General features: G+C 41.9%; 1 protein-coding gene across 4 annotated transcripts in view; it reads left to right on the plus strand.

Moving 5' to 3' along the window:
• LOC124721942 (oxysterol-binding protein-related protein 11-like) overlaps positions 1–24,882 on the plus strand; it is a 191,102-nt gene that overhangs the window by 107,382 nt on the left and 58,838 nt on the right. For all 4 annotated transcript variants that reach the window (XM_047247099.1, XM_047247100.1, XM_047247098.1 and 1 more), the window contains one exon: positions 3,714–3,955. In XM_047247099.1, the coding sequence (XP_047103055.1) occupies positions 3,714–3,955 (242 nt within the window). The remainder of the gene's footprint in view (positions 1–3,713; positions 3,956–24,882) is intronic.

Below are 24,882 nucleotides of genomic sequence, written 5' to 3' on the forward strand. Positions count from 1 at the left end.
AAGGTAGCCTATTTCACAGGGTCTGGGTTGTGTAACGAACAGGAAAAATCCCATCCTTATTGCCAATTATGTTGTAACTCCCAGCGTTAAAGAGAGAGAGAGAGAGATAGATAGATAGATAGAGAGAGATAGATAGATAGATAGAGAGAGATAGATAGATAGAGAGAGAGAGATAGATAGAGAGAGAGAGATAGAGAGATAGATAGATAGAGAGAGAGAGATAGATAGATAGATAGATAGATAGATAGATAGATAGAGAGAGAGAGAGAGAGAGAGAGAGAGAGAGAGATAAAACCTCCAAAACAAGTATATTTAACAATTTCACAGGACAATAGCTCACAAAGGATACAATGTGTGGCATTGCCACATGGCAAAACAGGTACAATACAGTTCTAGTTAGTGTAGTAAATAGCACGATGAGCTAGAGCAGACTGAGGGTGATGGCCAGGTGGCAACCGCACATGTATACAGTGTGTCGCAGGTGATGCTGGAGGCACCTGCACAGCTGTCATGCTTGGTCGCTGGGCTGCATTGTCTCCCCCTGGCAGTCACGCTTCACAATATGGGATGTGGAGTGACTGTTGTGTCGCATGTGCCAGTCGTGCAATGATGGCTGACATTGGAGACAGGGGCTTGTGCCAGACTTCCAGGCAGTAGCCCAGTGGGCTACCACAGAAGCATTTAGTGTTTGTGATGAATATTATGTAGAGAAGACAATGATGAATGTGAATTCACCATAAGAGCACATCTGCCATTTTAAATGTGTCTTAACATTTCCTGTTAGTTACCAGTCTCTATATTTCTTACACTCGTACTGTTTATTATGTCGTGCCCCACATTACCTTTGTTCATCATAGAGCAACAGCCACCTGATGGAGAAAGGATGTGGTGAGGAGATACAACAGAGTTTCTTTAAGAAAAAATATTTATCAGCTTTTTGTGAGATAAATAAGTAAATAAATAGACGTAAATGTGTGGCGTCTGATGACAGTTCAATGGAATTCAATGTATAATCTTTGCAACTTTTTAAATTCTTGTAACATGATATTTCTTGAAAGTATCTCATATGTATGTTCTCAATCATAAAATCTCTTATACATCTATAACGTTCGTGTGTGTGTGTGTGTGTGTGTGTGTGTGTGTGTGTGTGTGTGTGTGTGTGTTTTACTGAACATCAGCATAATTTTCTTACAAAGCTGAATGTTAAGACTTCGTATTATTGTGTGGTTTTTTAAGCATGAGTCTTGTGGAAATGTTTCACTTTCCATTAATTTATATTAATTTGATATCTAGCATGTGATCTGAGAGAAAAAGCATTGTGTTGAAGCTTCTTGATGCAGTCAATGTGAAATCGAAAAAGACAAAGTCCCATCATATACTCAAGCAAAAGCAATACACTGAATTAATGAAAGTCATGGGATAGCGATATGTACACATACAGATGGTGGTAGTATCACGTACACAAGGTATAAAAGTGCTGTGCATTGTCAGAGGTGTTATTTGTACCCAGGTGATTCATGTAAAAAGGTTTCCAACATGATTATGGCCCCATGACAGGAAGTAACAGACTTTGAACATTGAATGGTACTTGGAGCTACATGCATGGCATATTTCATTTTGGAAATCATTAGGGAATTCAGTATTCTCAGATCCACAGTATCAAGAGTGTGCTGAGAATACCAAATTTCAGCCATTACCTCTCACCACAAATATCACAGTGGCCAGTGGCTTTCACGTGACAACCAAGAGGAGCAGCATTTGCATAGAGTTGTAGTACTAACAGACAAGCAACACTGGGTGAAATAACTCCAGAAATAAGTGTGGGATAAAATTTGATATTAATGGGCTATGGTGGAGATGACTGACACTAAGGGATTTGCTAGCAACATGATATTATGTGCAGTGCCTGTCCTGGGCTCGTGGCCATATCAGTGGGACCCTGGACAACTGGCAAATAGTGGCTTGGTTATATGAGTCCTGATTTCAGTTGGTAAAAGCTGATAGTAGTGTTCAAGTGGGGTGCAAACCTAAGCCCTGGACCCAGGTTGTCAACAAGGCACTGTCCGAGCAGGTGGTGTCTCCATAAAGGTGTGACCTGTGTTTACATGGAATGGACTGGGTCCTCTGGTCCAACTGAACCAATCATTAAATGGTAATGGTTATGTTTGGCTACTTGGGGATCATTTGCAGCCATTTGTGGACTTCATGTATCCAAACTGTGATGGAATTTTTATGGATGACAATGCATCATGTCACTGGGTCGTGATTGGCTTGAAGAACATTCTGGCCAGTTTGAGTGGATGATTTGGCCACCAAGATCACATGTCATGAATCCAATCAAATATTTATGGGGCGTAATCAAGAGGTCAGTTCATACACAATATCCTGCACTGGCAACACTTTTGCAGTTATGAATGGCTATAGAGGCAGCATGGCTCAATATTTCTGCAGGGGATTTCCAACAACTTGTTGACCCCCATGCAACCTCGAACTGCTGCACTACACTGGGGAAAAGGATGTCTGACATGATATTAAGAGGTATCCCATGACTTTGTCACTTCAGTGTATATAGGAATGAGGGAGTGAAATAACATTTTTAGAAATGCAGTTGCTACTTTGAAATTGTTAGATGTCTAATTTCTAATTAGATTGATACAGACTGTAGTGCAATATTCTGTGACTTGTAAATACTATCATTTTGTCATTTACATAACATTGAAAAGAAAATATTTGATATAGTCTAGTTTATTGTTGTTATGAAAATGTTGTATCTATGTTTTTCTTGTACAACCAAAGTTTTTATTTATTTATTTATTTTGTTCTATAATCTGTTATGTTTAATATTAACTTCTTACAATGAATTGTGATGCAGATAAGTAATATGTGACAATACTTTTAATTGATTACTTTTAAATGATTGACATGAAGGTATGTAATTGACTTCAAATTATGTGACTTGAATTAGGTTGTTTATGTATCTAATGACTGTGCAGAAGTAAAGGTGCTGTGAAGGATCCTTCTGTTTTCATACAAATTGATTGCTCAGGGGGAGGAGGGAAGGGTCTTTACGAAATCTTCACATTCATGCAAGAAATTTTCTAACACCACAGATAAAAAAAATTACAACTTGAGTATAAATATCATTTCAGGAAAATAAACTCCTATTTATCAGAAAAATAAGGTAAATGGTCAGCTGGTTCCTATGAAAAGGGAAAGATTTTCTTTCTCATCTTTGCCATGTCCAGGCCTACACTCACTCTAATGACCTCATTGTTAACAGAATGTTGAACACTTTATTTATTCATTCATTCATTAATTCATTCAAACAAAACAGGCCATTGGTGAGAATGGAGACAGAAACTCTTCTCACCCTCTGCTCATTTCCTTTGTCTTGAGTTATGAGCTCTTTTGTTAACCATCTGTTGTTGTGAAGAAGAACACATTCTCATGATACCACAGTCTCGTACCTCAGGAACAGTTCAAAATCTAAAGAAATAATCAGTTGTGTTCTTGTAATTCTATTGATTACATGCAAAACCATATGAAATATAAGCTTAAAGACGCAAACACAAAGCTTACTCTACATCAGTTCTTGGATACCAATTACTGTATTGGATATGTTTCATTATATTTAAATACTTACATGACAGCAATTTTGTCACAACATTTGTTCCAATTAACATATCTGATAATACTTGCTTGCCATTTTGTAGGATTCCTGATGCAGATACTCCAGAAGCAAGAATGCTTGCTGTTTTGGAGTGGTACTTAACTTCATTTCATATGGGCCGTAGAAGCCCTGTCGCAAAGAAGCCGTATAATCCAATTATTGGTGAAATATTCAGATGCTCATGGCGGCTTGTGCTCCCAGTAGATGAAAAACAAACAACAGACAACTCATGCAATGAAATAACAGTTACATATATAGCAGAGCAAGTGTCACATCATCCTCCTGGTAAGTGAAGGTCATCTTCAGAGAACAGCTTCCATTATATAATGATGGTATGAACAAGTTAAGATGGTTAGCAGTAATAGTAAGGCCATCTGGTTATCAATGGTACTTAAGTACTTGAAGGGTATGAAGTTCTGAAAAAGTGTCGTATGCTATTCTAAAGACAATTCTATTTGAGCAGTTTAATGGAACTTATAAAACAATTAGATATTATATTCTAAATTAAATTGTTCTTGGAATATTCATCTTGAACATTTGTCTGGTGGTTGATATGGGAGTGGGAATTTTTTCTTGTTTTGGAAAAGCTTTGATTTGACTATGTTAAAGATAAGCAAGGCAACAGGGAAACAACTGCTTTAGAAATTATTCAGAAAGTAGTAGATTGTCTGTCATAAAACATTGCCGATTAAAACAGGCTGAATGCAGGCTAAGAACAGTTTTCATATACTTGGGATTAACATACTGTATATTGTCTTGTGTTAATCAAATTGGGCCAGTGATTATAGGATGACACATAAAGTATTAAACTTATTTTTGATGCAGGTTGATAAAATGAGGATTTTTGTGTAATGAAGCAAAGATTCTGAGCACAAAAAGAGAAACTGAAATGCTGCAGCAGTCATAATAGTAAATGTTGAGGTATACATTAGTTAATAATGTATAAAATGACAGACAATTAAGTTTCACTAAACTGATGTAAGATCAAAACTGCTAAACAGTAATCTACTGTTTTCTACACTGTCTCTTGTAAAAATGAAGGAAAAGGACTGTGTAATAATGGGTGACTGGAACAAATTTCAAAGAATTTTCCATGCAGTCAGAAGTTACTGTACAGGTAAGTCATTAAGACATTCAGTCCAGCCTTGAATGTAAGTGCACTTGTGCATTACCCTGTATAATCTAGTTTTCACTTTGGGGCAAGGTGAGACACGTATTTTGTATGGAAACCCAACCATGAATATGTGATCACCAACCACTACAGTCAAAATAGGAAAAAATCTGTAATTTCCGAAGTAAAAATGTATTGTTTATTTATGACTGTTTTGATTATTCATTAATAGTTTCTGTCCATGTTGAATTTGATGTTAGGCATCATAAATTAATAATGATAAAACACAGAATACACATTTAGAAACAGTGAGATTTCTGAAATTTGGACAAAAAAAGAGAACTGTTTTATAGATTTAAGAAAAGCAGGCAAAGCTTAAATTTTGTAAAAATGTTCGTGACATAATAATAGTATTTACTTTCAAGCCAATACAGTATGAACAACTGAAACAAACGTAAATTATATTTACATTTAAAAGCATGGCGAGAGTCAAGTTTTCCTCAGAGAATATATAGTTCAAACACGTTCTGTGTGTATAGTGAGCATGGGGGCCCAAGCTATTGCAGCACCCACTTAGTTTCTTGTGCTACAATCTGTCATTTCAGACTCTCCTCCTTTCTCTTACTCTCTTTCCCATAGTGACAACCTTTGATGTTGACCTGGCTATTCCAAGTGATTTTTGGTTCCCTTCTGTGTTTGACCCACATTTTCCAAATTTTTCGGTAGTGTGGACTGACTTCAAAACACCACCTTAAATACTGCTACTGTGTGCAGCATTTAAGATCATCTGCGTGCAATACCTGTGTAGGCTTTTATATGCATTTCAAGGCCACCAAGAAAGCCAATCCTGCCTTTTTGGTTGAGCCCCCTGATAACATAGGAATCACACTGCTGGTGCATGAACTGCTAGCTCCCCATGCATGCCAAGGAGTAGATGTCCATCTACCTGGGGCATAAGGACTCCCAGCAATGATTGTTGCACTAAATGGCCTTTGCTGCATTGGGAGAACTTGTGATAGGAGTAAGGTGGCATCAGCATATTTTTTTGCCGATGAAACATATTAAACTACACTTAAACAAAGGCCATTCATATCTGGCCATATCATCAGACAGGTGTAGAAATATCAATGCAGACAGTTACAGCCCATCTGCATTCCTTACCCTGGTGACCCTCTGGGAACAGGAACAACCCAGACACTTGGGAGCAAAACAATTTATTTAACTCTTAATGTACTTGAACTGATGGAAATACTTTTACTGTGACAAAACCATTATTTTTTGTGGGACATATTGGAAATTTGGAGAAGTTGAGTCTTTGGGAAGAAAGCATAATGGATCGCTGTTGATTAAATCGTCCTCTGCTGCACAATCTACAGCTCTTTAGGCATGTGAGTGACATACCAGTGACCATTGCGCCACATAAAATTTTGAATATGCTCCAAGGAATCATCTTCCACAGAGACCTTACTCTGCAAACGGATGAGACGCTATGGGCTTATCTCGATTGGTGAAGCATACATTTTGTCTGATGCAGCCAAACAATCTTCTTGGACTGTGACCCCATGCGCCCCCCCCCCCCCCCCCCCCTGTTTTGTTTTTCCAGTTTTTAGATTTGGTCTCACCTTTTATGCCTTTACTTTGTGTATTTAATGTTCATTATTTTATAATTTGAATCCCATGACTGGATGCGTCCACTTTTAGCAGACCCTCTTTCTTCTGTGACTCACTTTGGAATTGTGGGACTGATGACTTCACTGTTTGGTCCCATAACCCCTCTCAATCAATCAACCCGATGCATCCAAGAAGATCCTGAGGATAATCAAACATATAGAGGCACTTTCATTTTAGCCTTTGAAGGAAATTACCTGCTAGAAAAGGTTAGTCATGGTGACTAGGTGTGAGGTGAAAACTTAAGTCCCACCACCAAAGAGGTGCTTCAGATTCTTATGCTTTGGTCATATGTCATCATGTTGTACAATGGACCCAAAATACCGTAACTATAGATGATCACTTTACAAAGGTAGTCCCCACAAGCAACCACTTTGTGTTGCAGTTGGGTGGAACACCATCCTCCATATTCACTGGTTTGCCAGTCTTGAACAAATAAAATAAAATTCAGGAATATAAATTTATTGACCACATTTTGTTCACTGTGTAATGAAAAAAGTATGAATGGCTACTTCTTGTTGATGTGATGACCAATTAAGCGAAAGTCACAGCTATCACTCTCACTACCTCAAATTTGTCCAAACCAGTTCTTCGGCACCATCTTCAGGAACCACTTCCCAGACTTAGCTGGAGGAACAACTCCCTTCTCTGGTGTCTATTGGTGACAGGGCTCCTCTCAGGATCCCTCTACCTGAACACCGTCAGATAGTGGCCTGACGCCAACCAGTGGCTGAAAGAACTGATCTTTGGGTGCCAGGGCTGCCCAGCCTTCTGCCACTCCCACACTTAACGTGATAGGCCCTCAGTAGAACCCCTGCCACCAAAGGCTAAAAATGAGGTGGAGGACAAGGCTACTCTGGTAACCCTGGGGGTGCCAGATACCCTCCCCTGCACCTCCCTCTATGCCCTTACTTTAGAGAACTGTTATTTGAAGCTGACTGCAGAATGATTCTGTTGCCTCCAAGATAAACTGTGTGTAATGACCATGAAGATAAGATACGGGAAATTAGGGCTCATATCGAGGCATATATACAGTCGTTTTTCCCCTCATTCTATTTGTGAGTGGAGCAGGACAGAAAATAACTAGTAGTGGTACGGGATACCTTCTGCGAAGTGCTGTAAATGGATTGCGGAGTATCAGTGTAGATGTGTGCCATCAAATTTGGAACCGATGCTCATTGATGCGACTCTATCCACATCGATGCCTGCTAGGCAGTGATCCTGGGGCATGACTGGTCCTCTTGTGACCTTCTCGTCTAACTTGATCATCCGTGACATGATCATTCAGGGGAACTTAAATGGATATTACTGTCACCAGCCAGAACTGCAACACATTATTTTCTCCTCTTGTGCAATTTGTATTGCTCTACAAAAAACACATCATGCCGATGACCAGTACCCAACGATCTGCGCGCATCGTACACTCTGTCGGACCCATGCTGGCCCTGAGAGGGTATCTGGAGGTGTTCATACAGGAGTTTGCATAGATGTCGTTAGTAACTGGATTACCCTCATACTATGTTGGAAGCTGTGGGGGTGTGCGTGCAAACAATCTCACCGATCACCATTTGCAATGTTTACTTGCCTCCAGGCAGGCCACTTACTTACATTTAATTGATGACATTAATCCAACAACGTCTCCTCCTTTTCCCACTAGGGGATTTCAGTATGCACCACCCTGTGTAGGGGAGTACCACTTTGTCTGGTAGGACCTTCTGTTTGTCCAGCTTGTGTGTCTCCTCAAGGATGGTACTCCTACTTACTTCAGCTGTTGGATTAAATGACACCCCCCCCCCCCCCCCATCTCATGTCTTTGCTATACTGGTCACTACATGATGACCTTTGTTACAGTGACCACTTTGTGGTTGTCTTGTCATTTCCTTGCCAATACCAGACAGACTAACTACCACACTGGGTGCTTCAAAGAGCCAACTGGCAGTTGTATGCTGCTGCTAGTACCTTCATCCCATCTCTGTCAGATTGCTCCGACAAGGCTGTGCAAGGTGTCTTGATGCAGGTGTCTGATCTGCTGTTCCGTTTCTACAAGTCTCTGACATTACTGGACGGTGCTATGGTGGACCAAAGACATTACAATAGCTGTTCAGGATCACTGCGGAGCTCTGCAGTGTTTCAAATAACAACTTCACACAACAGCCTTGTCACTTTTCAGTGACTTCTTGATAATTAAATGCAGTGAGAACCAATGCTGTGAGTGCTATGTGTCCTCCTTGGGAATGTATGCCTCTTTGTACCAGATGTGGGCCAAATTCCATAGTCTTCTGGGCCACCAGAGATCCACAACTGTACTAGGTCTCTTCTTCTTGAAGGTCCCTGTACTGACACCTTGGCTGAACATTTTGCAACCCACTTTACAATAACATTGGTGTCCTTAATCTTATGTTGGACATGCAAGTGATGAATAGAAGACATTCCCATTTTCTTTGTCCCTCAACGTGCTAAATTACATAAAAAAACCTTTCACAGCCTGGGAACAGTTTCATGCTCTTGACCACTCACCTGATTATATCCACCTGGGTCTGAGTCCATTCAGAATCAGAAGATACAACATCTGACTGTTACTCAACGGCTCCATTTCCAGAGGGTCTTAAATGGTATTTGGCTCAACAGTGTTTTTGCTTCGCAATTATGAGGGTGTATCATTGCACCAATTCTTAAGCCAGGCAAAAACCCAGCATCCATCGACTGTTACTTGCTGATTAGCCTCACAACATGCTCTGCAGACTGCTTGAAATGATGGTTGGCCAAGGATTATGCTGGGTTCTCAAATCTTGGGGCCCTTCGTCTCCCTATCAATGATGTTTCCAGGAGGGAAACGGCTACCCGATAGGCTTTTTCTAAGCACGAACTCCTCAGTGCAGTCTTGTTTTTGACCATAAGGCATATGACACCACCTGACATGATCGCATTTTACTTACCCTTCATGACTGGGGCTCTTGAGGCTCCCTACCAATTTTTATTTGTCAGTTTTTATCCCACAGACTGTGAATTTGAGTTGGTACTTAACTTAGTTGTCTATGGGTCCAAGATCACAGCATCCCATGAGGCTCCATGGTGAGTTTCACATTATTCCTCATCGCCATCAAAGGACTAGGGACCTTTATGAGCCACTGGTCACCCCCGCACTGTGTGACAATGACTTCTGCAGGTGGGACTGACGGATGACATCGAAAAAGTACAAAGATGGGCAGCTCGTTTTGTATTATCAAGAAATAGGTGAGATAGTGCCAAAGACATAATAAGTGAATTGGAGTGGCAATCATTAAAACAAAGGCGTTTTTCATTGCGACAGGATCTTCTCATGAAATTTCAATCACCAGTTTTCTCCTCCAATTGCAAAAACATTCTGTTGCCACCCACCTACATAGGGAAAAATCATCATCACAATTGGGGCTCGCACAGAAAAATTTAAGTGCATGTTTTTCCCACGCACCTTTAGAGAGTCGAATGGTAGAGAGACAGCTTGAAGGTGGTTCATTGAACCCTTTGCCAGGCACTTTATTGTGAATAGCAGAGTAATCACGTAGATGTAGATGAGATGTAGGTTTGGTACAGCTCCCACTGTGTAGCCTTTGCTGAATACCAATTTCAAGGCACCATTCGGTGGGTCTCTGCATGGACACTTTTGCGTGGTTTCCAGTTCTCTCATGCAAAAATGCAGGTTGTGTGTGTTTGTCATTGTACCATAGTCCACTCTGACCCAGAATGCCACTTGGGAACTCAGTGCTTGGATGTCCTTGCCTAGTCTTGAATTTTTGGATTCCTGTTTGCCAAGAAGCTGGCTTAGCTACATGCAAAAGCTTAATGCTCTCTGCTTCCTTGACTAGGCCTCTTGGGGCGTGGATTTTGCTACTCGCCTTCATATCTATCGGGTGCTAGTCTAGTTCCACTTGGACTATGTTTGTCAGGTTTATAGCTCGGCTGCATCTTCAACTTTGAAATTGTTAGATCTGGTCCATCATTGTGGAGTTCGACTGGCCACTGGCGTCTTCCAGACTACTCTCGTAGACAGTCTCCTTACTGAAGCAGAGATTTTCTCTCTTCATTTCCGATAGTACCATATCTTGCTCACCTATGCAATCACCATTTAACAATTTCCTAATCCTCCAACACTAGGTAAATGTTTATATATGAGGGGTGTTGACCCCCTGATAGCTGCTCTCATGTGGGATTACCAGTTGGTATACATCTCGCAGCCCTCTGCCAGGCCCTCTGACTTTTCTCCTTAGAATGTACTCCCTGTGTTATCTTGCAACCAATCCCCCGCCCCATTCCCTTGGTTGGCACCAAGGCCATGAATTAGGACTAGAGTCTGTTTTCTCCATGACCTTTCGGCGTCTGTTGCTTTCAGTTCTCCAGGAGTAACACTGTTGACTGTAAAACCATTGATAGGACAGGTTATCTTTTTATACTTCCTGTTGGTCAGGAACACCAGTCAACGTGCAGTGCTTTTACGGTGGAGGTGATGGCCATTAGCAAATACCTCTGCTCTATTAAATGAGCCACCCTTGACTGTGCTTTAGTATGTAATGACCCAATCAGCAGTCTGCAGATCAGTGACGGATGTTACTGATCTGCTGTACATAACCTTCTCTCTAAACTCAGTGATACTGTCTGCTTGGTTGCTTTTCTGTGGGTCCTAAGTCTTGCGGGTATCCCAGGGAATGAACTGGCTGACCATTTGGCTAGAGAATAGATGATAACTTGCCGCACATTTACTTTGATGAGCCCAAATACAGATTTGCAGGTGCCACTAAGGCTTCTGGTTGATTGGGAATGGATCATCATCTGGTGGGCTACTGGACCCTTTTATAACCTCTGCGCTACCAAGGAGACTACTGCTGCATGGGGCACTCCTCCTCCTGGAAATAATCCACAATTGTATATCACCTCTGCATCAGTCCTAACAGACTAGCTCGTAGTTTTATTTTATGTAAGAAACCACCCCCGCAATGTGGTTGTGACAGTTGCTTATATCCTGGTGGAATGACTCCTCCTCCAGGCGCACTGTGCTGAACTTAATGTTCCAGATTCTTTGCCTCTCATGTTGGTGGACAACTCACGGGCGCTGAAACTGGCTCTCCATTTGCTTCATGACAGTGATTTTTGTTCTCAGATATAATGTTTTGGTTTTTATTTTCAGATATAATGTTTTAAACTACCTTTGAGATGGAGTGATTGGGGTTGGGGTCGTCTCCTGTCACATGATGGATCAGGGGAACGCTCGACCCTGTCTCCTTGCCTGCTGCCTGTATCATCCCTCCTTTCCTCTGTTCTAATTCCTTTTAGGAGACTTGCTTCTTATCCTGCCACACCATTTTTCCCATCCTATGTGTAACACACTGTTGCTTAGTGGATGCTGTCCTCTTTAACACTTTGCCTGTGATGGATTGGGAGTTGGAAAGCTGTGGGAGGGCCTGCCCCCTTCACTTTCAGAGCCCTAGGGGACACCCATGCACAGCCTTAACTGTTTCTCTCATTTTGTTTTATTCTTGATGGTCCATCTGATATCCATTACCTTTTTAGCCTTTTGGCCGTACTGTTCTGGATCTCTTGCCGAGAAGGCATTCTTTACTCTGTAGCTGTCTTTGTCCTTAATTGAGTTGGCAGGGGTGAGATGTAAAACTGGTTTCTCTCAGCACAGCTCAGTCCTAGGAGCCCACTTTTCTGCACTAACTAGTAGACCGGTTCAATTCATATACTTACAGTTTTCTGTGAATCGCTTGTCTTTTCTGGCATAAGCTTTGCAGTCACAGCCTCACTTTTACAACATCTGCGTACTTTCCTCATCCGAGCACATCCCTTTTGGCTGTCACTTATTCCGAATGAATGAGCCCTTGATTGAGGGATGGGTGACCTCACTTGTTAGTCCCTTACTCAGTTGACCAACCAACCATCCCACAGTTCTAATACAATCTAAGTCAAATATTGGTATGTAAGAGTGTTTTCAAATTTGAGCAAGTGTATCATCCCTGCTTCAGTTGTTCCTGATGTGGTTGCTGGTAAGGACTTCAGATAGCCATCTGTAATTCAATTCACTGTTATCAGGGCAGAAAATGCTAATATTGAAAAGTAACCCTCACCACACACTGTAGAGTGGCTGGAAGAGTATATATGTAGATGTATTCATTGTTTGTCACTGATAGTTAATTAATCTGCTTCATATGACAGCATTAGCCTTTTTTTTCATAACTTTGACTGTAACATACAGGCTGTGTGGCCTCTACCACCGGAGGTTCAAGTCCTCCTGTGTGTGTGTGTGTGTGTGTGTGTGTGTGTGTGTGTGTGTGTGTGTGTGTGTGTTTTAGTGTGTAAGTCTAGGGGCAATTGACCTCAGCAGTTTGGTCCCTTAGGAATTCACAAACATTTGAACACATTTTTTGTAACATAAAATGTCTTATTTGACTATCTTAATCCCATTGCTCATGTGAGGTGGCTTTGCATGTGATACAGAAAGCAGTACTGTAAGTGCAACCACAATGGAGGAGTATCTGTGAAGAGGCCAGACAAACCTGTAGTGCCTGATGAGGAATGGCAGCCTTTTCTGTAGTTGCATGAGCTACAGTCTGAATGATGGACTGAATTGGCCTTCTGTAACTTTAGGTAACATTGCATTCGTGTGTGGTTACTGTGAATGGCTGAAAGCTGAGAGAAACTACAGCAATTACATTTCCCAAGTACATGATATTCTACTATGTGGTTTAATGATTACAGAAATGTCTTGGATAAAATCTTCCAGAGGTAAAATAGTCCTCCATTTGTATCCCTGGGTAGGGCCTACCCAAGAGAATGTTTTAATTTGGGTAAAAGGGGGGGGGGGGGGTGGTAAGTAGATGAGAGGATAGTTTGAAGTTAGATATAGTGGCAGCTAAAGAAGTGTGGTGGCAGGAAGAACAGAACTTCTGGTTAAGTGAGCACAGGGTTATCAACATAACATAAAATATGGATGATTCGGTAGTAAATATAATAAAGAATAAAAAATAGGAATATGGATGAGTTTACTATGAACAACATATTGAATGCATTATTCAATCCAAGTTAGAAACGAAGCCAACACCCACTATATTAGTGCAAGTGAGTGTGCCTACAGCTCTGCAGATGATGAAGAGTAAAGAGATTAAAAAATGTATGAGGAGATAAAAGAAATTATTCAGATGTTTAAGGGAGATGAAACTTTATTGTGATGGGTGACTAGTACATAAAGGATGAGAAGGAAAAATATCAGGAGAACATGGACTAGAGGAAAAGGATAGGGGAAGGCACCTGGAAGAATTTTGCACAGAATATAATTTAATCGTTGCTAAGAATTGGTTTAAGAATTGTGAAAGAAGATTGTATATATGGAAGAGTCCTGGAGCCATTGGATAGTTTCACACAGATTATGTAATGGTAATATAGAGATTTTGAAAGCAGATTTTAAACATCAGAATGTTTCCAGTGACATGCGTGGAGTTAGACCAGGCCGTAATTTACTTATTATGAACTGCTGATCAAAACTAAAGAAATTCTCCTCTGTGGGTCCAGGGATTAGAATAGGACCAAGGTATTCCTGCTGTCGTAAGAGGCAACTAAATGGAGTCTCACAAGTTTTGGCCTTTATGTGATGGTCCCCTGTAGGGTTTGAGCTCCATTTTTTTCAAAATTTTTCCAAGGAGCGAGCCAATTGGGGAAGGTGCACAATGTCCATCATGCACCGATACCTCTCACATCCTTCATCGACGTGGATTTGCTCTTCCGCTCATTCTCCAGCTGTCGGGCGAGGTCACCCTCCTTGGTGCATTTTCCTCTGTGCTCTGTGCAGTATCATGCTTTCTGCACTGTTGATGATAATCGACTTCTTAACTCGTTTGCGGCTGATATCCAGTGCGGTAGCCAGTCCATTGTGGTGAGGCCGCCATGTAACCTGTTGGTTGTAGCCCCCTGACCGCACAAGGATCGCTCTGCTGATGTCTGTGCTGTTAACTCTCCATGTATGCCAAAGAGTAGTAGATGCCAGTCACCCTGGGGCATCAAGACTCCCAGCAATGGGCATCCTGCCAGGTGGCTTTTGCTGTGGCTGGGTGGTGCCCATGGGGAGGGCCCCTGGTCGGAGTGGGTGGCGTAAGGGCGGATGACTTGCCATGAAGTGTAATACGTCATCTCTTGCTGGTGGTCAAACACCAGCAGTCTCAAAGCAGTCAAGGTGTAACTTCAATGTTAAGAAATACGAAATTGCACCCCCCCACCCCCCACCCCCACCCCTCCCCGACGACACACCATGGGAGGAATGCCAGGCTAAGGATGGCAGTGAAGCTTATTCACCCTGGTACCTCGTATGTACGAGAGCTGATGATGAAACTTTCTTGTCAATGAAACCTCAGTTTTTTGTGGAGCATTTAGAGGGTAAGTATGGAGAGGGCTTGTCCAAAATACAGTTAGGGTCGGTCTTGATCAAAATAGCATCCTCTGCTCAGTCATGGGCACTACTTGTCTGTGACAAGCTGGAGGTTGTTTTTGTTTCCATCACGCCCCATAAGAGCATAAATATGGTCCAGGGTATCATATTTCAGAGGGACCTTCTTTTGCAGTCTGACGATGAGCTGCACGCCAATTTAGAGTGGGGAGGTGTCCATTTTGTCCTGCATGTCCACCGGAGTCCGAGGGATAATCAAGTTGTCACAGATGCCTTCATCTTGGATTTTGAGGGTGACACTTTACCCTAGAACGTCAAGGTGATGGTCTGCCCCTGTGATGTAAAGCCGTATATCACTCCCCAATGCGGTGCTTTAAGTGCTGGAAGTTTGGCGATATGTCTTCTTGCTGTACTTCTAGTGTCACCTGTAAGGATTTTGGACGACCTTCACATCCCATTACTCTCTGTGCCCCACCTCCCATCTGTGTCAACTGCAGAGAGCACCATTTGACTTGCTAGCCAGACTGCAGGATTCTCCAGAAAGAAAGAAAAATAATTGAATACAAGACCCTGGACCGACTGACGTACACTGAGGCCAAGAGAAAATAATGAGAAGTTACATCCTGTGCATATGATGTCAACCTTCGCTGCCACTATGACAGCGGTTCTACCATCTTCCGTTCCACCGTGGCTCTCAGTCCCATCAGACTCCACCTGCCCACTTGATGGTGGGAGGCACTTCCCTCCCTGTTGCTCCTGCACAACCTACTTCAGTAGCCACCCAGTCACCTCCCCTCCCCCCTCCCCCCAACCATCAGGGATGTCAGTCCAAATCCCAACTTCTCAGCCGGAGAAGCATAAGACTTCTTCGGCTCCTCTCGCCAGGAAGGGATCGCTTGGTTCACCCCATTCCTACCAGTGGTTGACACCCGCCAGTGGTTGAAGCAACCACAGGTAGGTGGTCGTAGGGCCTCCCTGAGACTGAATCCATGAAGCCCTCCCAGCTGGACAAACCTAAGGAGCAGCGAGAAAAACCTAAAAAGAAAACCGAGTGAGGTGGCGCTGTGGTTAGACACTGGACTCGCATTCGGGAGGACGACGGTTCAATACCGTGTCCGGCCATCCTGATTTAGGTTTTCCGTGATTTCCCTAAATCATTCCAGGCAAATGCCGGGATGGTTCCTCTGAAAGGGCACGGCCGACTTCCTTCCCTAATCCGATGAGACCGATGACCACGCTGTCTGGTCTCCTTTCCCAGCCAACCAACCAACCTAAAAAGAAAAGGACCCCTTAGAACTAAGGCACTGTGGTGGCACCCACACCACCATTACCTACGAGCTCTGTGTGTGAGGATGAGGTGGAGATTCTGGTGTCCACTGAGGACATAGATCTCGCTGGGCCCTCAGGCACAATGGATGTCGATCACACAGGTACTCATCTGGTGGCAGCAGGTGACCCTGAGGCGTAGACTGCCTCATTGAGTGTTTCAGGCCTTCCCAGTTTCCCGATCACATAACCCTCCAGTGGAATTGCGGCGGTTTTTTCCACCACCTGGCTGAGCTACGGCAACTGTTAGGCTTTACACCTGCTTTCTGCATTGCCCTACAGGAAACCTGGTTCCCGGCAATGCAAACCCCTGCCCTCCGTGGTTATAAGGGATATTACAGGAACCATAGTGACTATAATAGTGTCAGGTGGAGCTTACGCTTAGGTCCTGAACTCTGTATGCAGTGAACCTGTGCCCCTTCAAACCCCTCTTGAAGCTGTGGCTGTCAGGATAAGGACGACGCAGGAAATAACTGTCTGCAATGTATGTCTTCCTCCAGATGGTGCAATACCCCCGAACGTATTGGCTGCACTGATTGATCAACTCCCTTAACTTTTCCTATTTCTGGGACATTTTAACGCGCGTAATCCGTTGTGGTGTGGCACCATGGTTACTGGCCGAGGTAGGGAAGTCGAAAATTTATTGTCACAACTCGACCTCTGCCTCTTAAATACAGGTGCCCCCACACATTTCAGTGTGGCACATGGCACATATTTGGCCATTGACCTCTTGGTTTGCCATCCTGGCCTTCTCCCATCTATCCACTGGAGAGCACATGACAATGCTGGTGACCACTTCCCCATCTTCCCGTCATTCCCTTGGCGTAATGCCCATGGACACCTACCCAGGTGGGCTTTAAACAAGGCATAATGGGAGGCCTTCATCTCTGCTGTCACCGCTGAATCTCCGCCATATGGTGCCATCGATGTTGTTGTTGAGCAGGTCACTACAATGATCGTTTCTGCAGTGGAAAACGCGATTCGTCGTTCTTTAGGGTGCTCCCAGTGAAAGAGTCCCTTGGTGGTCGCCAGAAGTCAGTCAGGCAATTACAGAGCATTGGCGAGCTCTACAGTTACATAAGCGGCACACTTCCCTAGAGCACCTAATAGCCTTAAAGGGACTCCATTCCCGCATTCGCCAGCTTATAAAATGACGGAAACAGGGTGTTGGGAGAGGTATATGGTGACCATTGGGTGCCATACGTCACCTTCCCGACTCCCAACTCTGAACAAAGATCAGACAGCTTTTTGGGTTCCACACCCCAACAGGTGAACCTGACATTAAACGTCAATGGCGTGGTATCTACTGACACAAATGTGATTGCTGAGCACTTTGCTCGAACCTCTGTGTCAGAGAACTACCCCCAGCCTTTCGCACCCTCAAACGGCGAATGGAAAGGAAAGTCCTGTCATTGACTACATGTCACAGTGAACCTCATAATGCCCATTTACAGAGTGGGAGCTCTTCACCGCCCTTGCACATTGCCCAAACACAGCTTCTGGGCCAGATCGGATCCTCAGTCAGATGATTATACATCTCTCATATGACTACAAGCGACAGCTCCTCGTCATCTTCAACTGGATCTGGTGTGATGGCGTCTTTTCATTGCAATGGCAGGAGAGCACCATCATTCCGGTGCTCAAACCTGATCGAAACCTGCTTCATGTGGATAGCTACTGGCCCATCAGTGTCACCAACTGTCTTTGTAAACTGCTGGAACATATGGTGTGTCGGCAGTTGGGTTGGGTCCTGGAGTCACATGGCCTACTGGCTCCATGTCAGGGCAGCTTCCGCCAGGGTCGCTCTACCACTGATAATCTTGTGTGCCTTAAGTCTGCCATCCGAACAGCCTTTTCCAGATGCCAACATCTGGTTGACATCGTTTTTGACCTGCCGATATCATAGCCTTGCCACATTGTATGAGTGGGATCTCTGGGGCCCGCTCCCGATTTTTTATTCTAAACTTCCTGTCGCTCCGTACTTTCCATGTCAAAGTCTGTGCCTCCCATAGTCCCCCCCCCCCCCCCCCCCCCCCGTATCCCGTAATCAGGAGGATGGCATTCTGCAGGGCTCCGTATTGAGTGTCTCTTTATTTTTAGTGGATATTAACGGTGTAGCAGCAGCTGTAGGGCCGTCGGTCCCACCTTCTGTGTATGGGGATGGTTTTACGACTGGTTTTCAGTGCCTGATAGACTTTGCGTATGTTCATGGAGGACATATTGAACAGAACTCCTTGCCAGATTGCCGCAGTGGTTTCACTGCAGAGCTGGTAGCCATATCTCGTGTTCTTGAGCACATCCACTCATGCACTGGTGAGTCATTTCTCCTGTGTACTGACTCCTTGAGCAGCCTACAAGCTATCGCGATCATTGCTACCCTTGCCATCCTTTGGTAGAATCCATTCCGGAGTCCCATCTATGACCTGGAACAATCTCGTTGTTCAGTGGTGTTTGTGTGGACCCCAGGACGCCTCAGAATCCAAGGCAATGAACTTGCAGACAGGCTGGCCAAACAGGCTATGTAGAATCTGCTTCTGGAGATGGGTATCTCCAAAATTGACCTGTGTTTTGTGTTACGCCGTTGGGTTTTTCGGCTTTGGGAGACGGAATGGTATAACAGTACTCACAACAAACTGTGTGTCATTAAGGAGACTATGAATGTATGGAAGTCTTCCATGTGGTCCTCTTGCAGGGAATCAGTTGTCCTCTGCTGGCTCTGCATCGGCCATATGTGGCTAATGCTGGTTTACCTCCTCTGTGACGAGGACCCACCTTGGTGTCGCTGTGGCTCACAAGTGACGGTCGTCCATCTCTTGCTGGACTGCCCACTTTTAGCCACTCTTTAACGACTTTTAACTTTCCCAGCACCCTACCTTCAGTGTTGAGTGACAATGCCACAACAGCAGCTTTAGTTTTACGTTGTATTCATGAGGGTGGGTTTTATCCTTTGATCTAAGTTTTAGCGCATGTCCTTTGTCCCTGCGTGTCCTCCAGCCTAGTACTTTTAGGGTGGAGGTTTTAATGTGTTGCAGAGTGGCTGGCTTCTCCTTTTTATTCTCATAATGAATGAGCCACGGTAATCTGCCCTCTCGTTTTGATGTCTTCTCCATGTTTCTTCCGTGTCTCTGTGGTTTTCTTGTCTGATTTTGTCCATTTTAGTGTTTGTTGCCCTTCTGTCATTCTTGTGGATTTCCCCTTTCTTCCAGCTGTGTTTTGTATGTCTTACTTATTTTACTCCCACCCCTGTGGAATTATTTTAATTGAAACGAGGGACAGTGACCTAGCAGTTAGGTTCCTCCCTCCCCCCCCCCTCCCCTCCCCCTCCCCCTCTTATAAACCAACCAACCAATTAAAGGAATTGCAGAAAAGTAGAAAATCAAGCACTGGACTTATCAATAAGTTAAAATATTCCAAAGGGAGCATTAATCTGTGAGTGACTGAAATGAGGAAAAGGAACACAATAGAAGGTGGAAGGGAAGATGAAATAGTGATGTTTGCAGATGATGATATCATCAAAAAGAAAAAGGCCAGCAGAAGTCATTGTATAATATCTGAGATAAAAGTACTCTGTCTTCAGGCCACGAGTGGCCTACCAGGACCATCCGACCGCCGTGTCATCCTCAGTGGAGAATGCGGATAGGAGGGGCGTGAGGTCAACACACCGCTCTCCCGGTTGTTATGATGGTATTCTTGACCGAAGCCACTACTGTTCAGTCGAGTAGCTATTTAATTGGCATCAGGAGGCTGAGTGCACCCCAAAAAATGGCAACAACGCATGGAAATACAGAATTTAATCGGTGAGGGGAGAAAATATAAAAATGCCAGTAGTAAGCAAAAAAGGGAAGACTATATAGCCTGTCTGTATATTCCTTCTGCCTTTCAAAGAAAACAAACTTGAGTACAATCTAATGTAAAGAGAAGAGGAAGTAGTAGGAAATATACTGTGAAAAATATTTGATAGATCGCTGAAAGACATAAATTGAAACAAGGTACCTAGAGTAGACAACATTCCCTCAAAATTAATGAGATCTTTGGGAGAATATACCATAAAGGAAAATATTCCATCTGGTATGTAAGATATTTGAGACATGAAGATTACTCACAGAAGAATGTAGTGAATGATTCCAATTCCAAACAGCACAGGTTTTGACAGGTATAAATATCACAGAACCACCAGTTTAATAAGTCATAGTTGCAAAATACTGACCCAAATTATATACAAAAGAAAATGGTACAAGCCAATCTCAGGGAATGTAAGTTTGAGTTCTGAATAAATGTAGGAACATGTGAGGCCGTACTGGCACTACGACTTGTCTTACAAGATAGGCTGAAGACGGGCTTTTCGCGATGTTGACAGGAATAGACTCTTTGGAAGTTTCAGACTAGCAGGGCTAAAATACAGGGAGCAAAGGGTTATCTGCAACTTGTATAGAAACTGTACTACAGTAGTAAGTCAAATGTCATGAAAGGGAAGCAGTATTTGAGAAAGGAATGAGACAATGTTGTAGCTTATCCCCAATATTATTCAGTCTGTACACTGAGCAAGCAGTAAAAGAAACCAAAGAGAAATTTGGAATAGAGGAAATAAAGACTTTGATGTTACCGGTGATATTGTTATACTGGCAGAGACAGCAAAGGAGTTGACAGATCAGATGAAAAGACTGGATGGTGCCTTGAAAAGAGGTCATAAGATGAGTATCAAAAAAGATAAAGCACCACTAATGGAAAGTAGTTGAATCAAATCAGATAATGCCGAAGGGATTAAATTAGGATGATGACGCTGAAGGTAGTAGACGAATTTTGATATTTGGGCAGCCAAGGAACTGATGATATAAAATGCAGACACAATACCAAGAGAAACGTTTCTGAAAAAGAATAGTTTGTTAATGTTGAACATAAATTCGTGTGTGAGGAAGTCTTTTCCGAAGGTATTTGTCTGGAGTGTAACCTTGCACAGAAGTGACACATGGATGATAAATGATTCAGACAGGAAGAGAATAAAAGTTTTTGAAATGTTGTTCTACAGAAGAATGCTGAAGGCTAGATGGATAGATCGCATAACTAATGAGAAGATACTGAATTGGTGATAAAAGAAATGTATGCTACAGCTTGACTAGAAGAAGAGACCAGTTGATATGACACATCTCAAGGCATCAAAGAATACTTAATCTGGCAATGGACTGAAGTTTAGGGGAGCAAAAATAGTAGAGTAGTAGAGGTAGACAAAGTCTTGGTTACAACAAGTAGTTTCACATGGATGTAGGTTGCAGTAATTTGCAGAGATGAAAAGGCTTGCACAGGATAAACTAGAATTAAGAACTGTATCTTACCAGATTTCAGACTGAAGACCATAGAATCAGCAATAGCATTACTGATCTTCAATTATTTCTATGCAAAATAAAAAAAATTACTACTGTTGTAGTATTACTTTCACTTACCACCATTTTCTCAAGGAAAGGACATGTTCTATGGAATGAGACACAAGTACAGCATTAAAAAATGTTGTATGGCTTTCAAGTTGGTGCAAGCCTTTAAATTTGTTGGCACTTTTGCATTTTTCATGTCAGTTTCACTAACATTTTTATTAAACTTATTTGGCCTCTGAGAGGCTGAGTATGAATAGATGCCAAGCCAGACATTTTCCCAACAAAAAACTCTGAGGTGGTCATCACAAATAAACGCCATTCTCTCTGCATTAGTAACACTAACCAGTAGACCAAGAAGCAGGAAGGTGGCCCAATCACATAAGAAAGACTCATTTCTTTGGTTGTCCCTGTGGCTGCCAACACTAGTGTCTGGTATTTTCATTGACCTCCACATGGACCAAGCTTTTTCATGCCTGTGTGGTAGACATTCCCGAAGTGACATCCATATATTTGGTGTATCTCCAGTTACCATCTATGCATCTAATAATTGTTGTAGGTGCCCACTGTTAGGGCACAATTAGATTAATAAACTGTTCCTGCAATTCAGTGCGTAATTAGTTCTAAGTTCTAGGCAACTGATAACCTCAGAAGTTAAGTCGCATAGTGCTCAGAGCCAGCCATTATTTTGCACTAAACCTGTCAATAGGTCAGGTCTGTAATATGTAGTCACAAAGTTCCTTAATCATTTTCTAATATAAGTATAATGATAACTGTGTAATATGAGTATCAAATTTCCGGCAAGTAGTGAAGCAAATTTTAAATCAAAGTTAAAACTGTTTCTTCTGACTAAGTCTTCCTTTCTTGTAGACATATTCGTAAGTAAGGCTAGTGATATGTATTGTATAGTAACCAAAAGTTTTCTTTTATTGTTAAATATAAATATAGTCATGACAGATGGCATTTAATCTTACTCATTCTACATCACTGCAGTACAAACTGCGTAAATAATAGATGGAATATGAAATTAAGCAACCAGCTAATGAATTGATCAATGTGCATTATGATTGTGATGTGTTGAAGATAATATTTTTTCAAAGTTCAGCTCAGATTTTTTTTGTAATGAAACAATTTATTGTGTGAGATTCATATACTGGGAAACACCTTCTGTTGTGAACACTGGCTCATAATAGCCCCTTTATTATTTTTTAAAAAAATCATTTTGAAATCAGGTGTGTTTGGACACTGTCAGAGACTCTTAATGACCATGTTTGTTACCCATTTATTAATGGTTATTGATTTATGTAACTCTACACTATCATTTTTTTTCTAAAGTAAGACAGAAAAGGAAGACATTTTCACAAGTCGTGCAGCAGGTCACTGTAGCAATAAAGTAAGTGCTCTTCACTCCTTCTTTTTCATCCTCATGTCATACCATGATCTCCTACTATTCTATGGTTGTTTGGAAGAGAGAACTGCTTGTTTCCACTGTTGCTTAGACTGTTTTTTGTATTGGCTTACAAATACACATCATCATTTCTTACAAGCGTAACTTAACTTTGAGGTCATGCATGGTTTCTTTTGTGGTAGTGTCCCTTTCTCACAGAGTATACAATTAGTTGATACTAGATAATTTTGAATGAACAGACAAATTTTATGGAAAAGTCCATGGATATTGCTGGCAGTTGGTTTAAATTTGTGATCCGCAGTGCATAGTGTCTTCCTCCTTTCACAACTTCGTTGAAAAGGTGACTCCTTGATGTGCCCTTGGTTATTGTGCTTATCAAATTTCAGTCAAACCATGAACTTATATTGACTAAAATAGATGAGATGGACAAAGATTAGTAACAGAGTGTTTTTATTATCTACCTCATTCATTTTTAGAATCATTGAAGAGACTGCTTGAACTGAGTGGCATGAAAGTACTGTGCTCATGTGGCTGTAGCTGGATGTGAATTTAATTTGAAAAATGTTGCCTGGGACAGCCACATTATTGGCGGTGGAGACCGTCAATAAATTCAGAATATAAGGGAGTGCATTCTCTGCCAGCTACCTTACTTGGCGTTGTAGCGTGCTGGCTTTTGAAGCTCTGCCAGAAGAGAGACAAGTTTTACCAACAAACTACAGTCAAAATAAAATAGGAACATTTATTGTGGATTTGACATGTGAAAAAGTTTTGATGTAAATTTCAACTTGCCACTTGATGTACACTGAACAGGTTCATTGCATGCAGGGCTATAAAGGATGAAGAAGTTTCATCACAGCTTAATTGTTATGGTCAGAAAATTCTCCACAAACCAATTAACAGACAAAATCTAATAATAGCTCATTAATTAGATGGACTGTATGTAATGGCATAAATAGCTTCCACAGTCAGATATTATTAATCAGTATTTCAAATAATTTTAGGAAAATTAATTGCATTTTAACATTGCTTAGAGGTTCAAAATCTATAATTAAACACACACTGAATGTTCAGGAGTCAAAATTGAGTTGATGTAAAATAAAATCTAAATTTAAAAAATAAGCATTTGGGCAGATAGGGTATTATGACCTATAATCATTTGACTGTTTCACAAACTCTCAGATAATTGGAAAAGAAATAGGTACGTCAAGTGTTCTAACAAATTTCCTGCAGAGTTTCACATTGCGTTTGTGGCAAAATAAGTCCCCTCCATACCTCACATTTAGCTCAAACGTCTCTTGTAAGACATGATTCAGGAGGAGGAGGAAAGGGGGCAGGGGATGGTATCTCTCCAAAACTTAGAGCAGATTAAAGAAATCACACTCATGTAAATGCCATTCCTAATTTTTTTCCCCAAATATGATATCTTGCAAATGGTATTGATGAATATACAGGTTCCATCCATCCAGTATATCTGAAAGGAACTAAGCACCATATCACAGGGTCAACTGATCACATGTATACAAGCACAGAGAGTATTTTCTTAAATAGGTAATTGATTTGGACATTTTTTCCTGAATAGAACCCAATACACGATCTTGGATGGCAAGAATTCATCATAAATTTATCAAAATCTATAAATGGTGTGCCTTAATACGAGGAGTGTCATTCACAGTTGCTATTCATGATATATAAAAATTACTGTTCGATAGCGTCACATACTCCATCATGTTCATTTGTTATGATGCATATATTTGGTGATGTGTCACTTGAAACAGACATAACCATCAAACATCTAGCAGTATGCATGCAGAGCAATTTAAATTGGAACAACCATACAAATAAAGTTTTAGAAAAGGCAGATGCGAGACTGAGATTCATTGGAAGAACAGAAGTGAAGTTCAGTCACGAAGGAGGCAACCTACAATG

This window comes from Schistocerca piceifrons, chromosome X (assembly GCF_021461385.2).
Source record: "Schistocerca piceifrons isolate TAMUIC-IGC-003096 chromosome X, iqSchPice1.1, whole genome shotgun sequence".
In the NCBI taxonomy this organism is placed as follows: Eukaryota; Metazoa; Arthropoda; class Insecta; order Orthoptera; family Acrididae; genus Schistocerca; species Schistocerca piceifrons.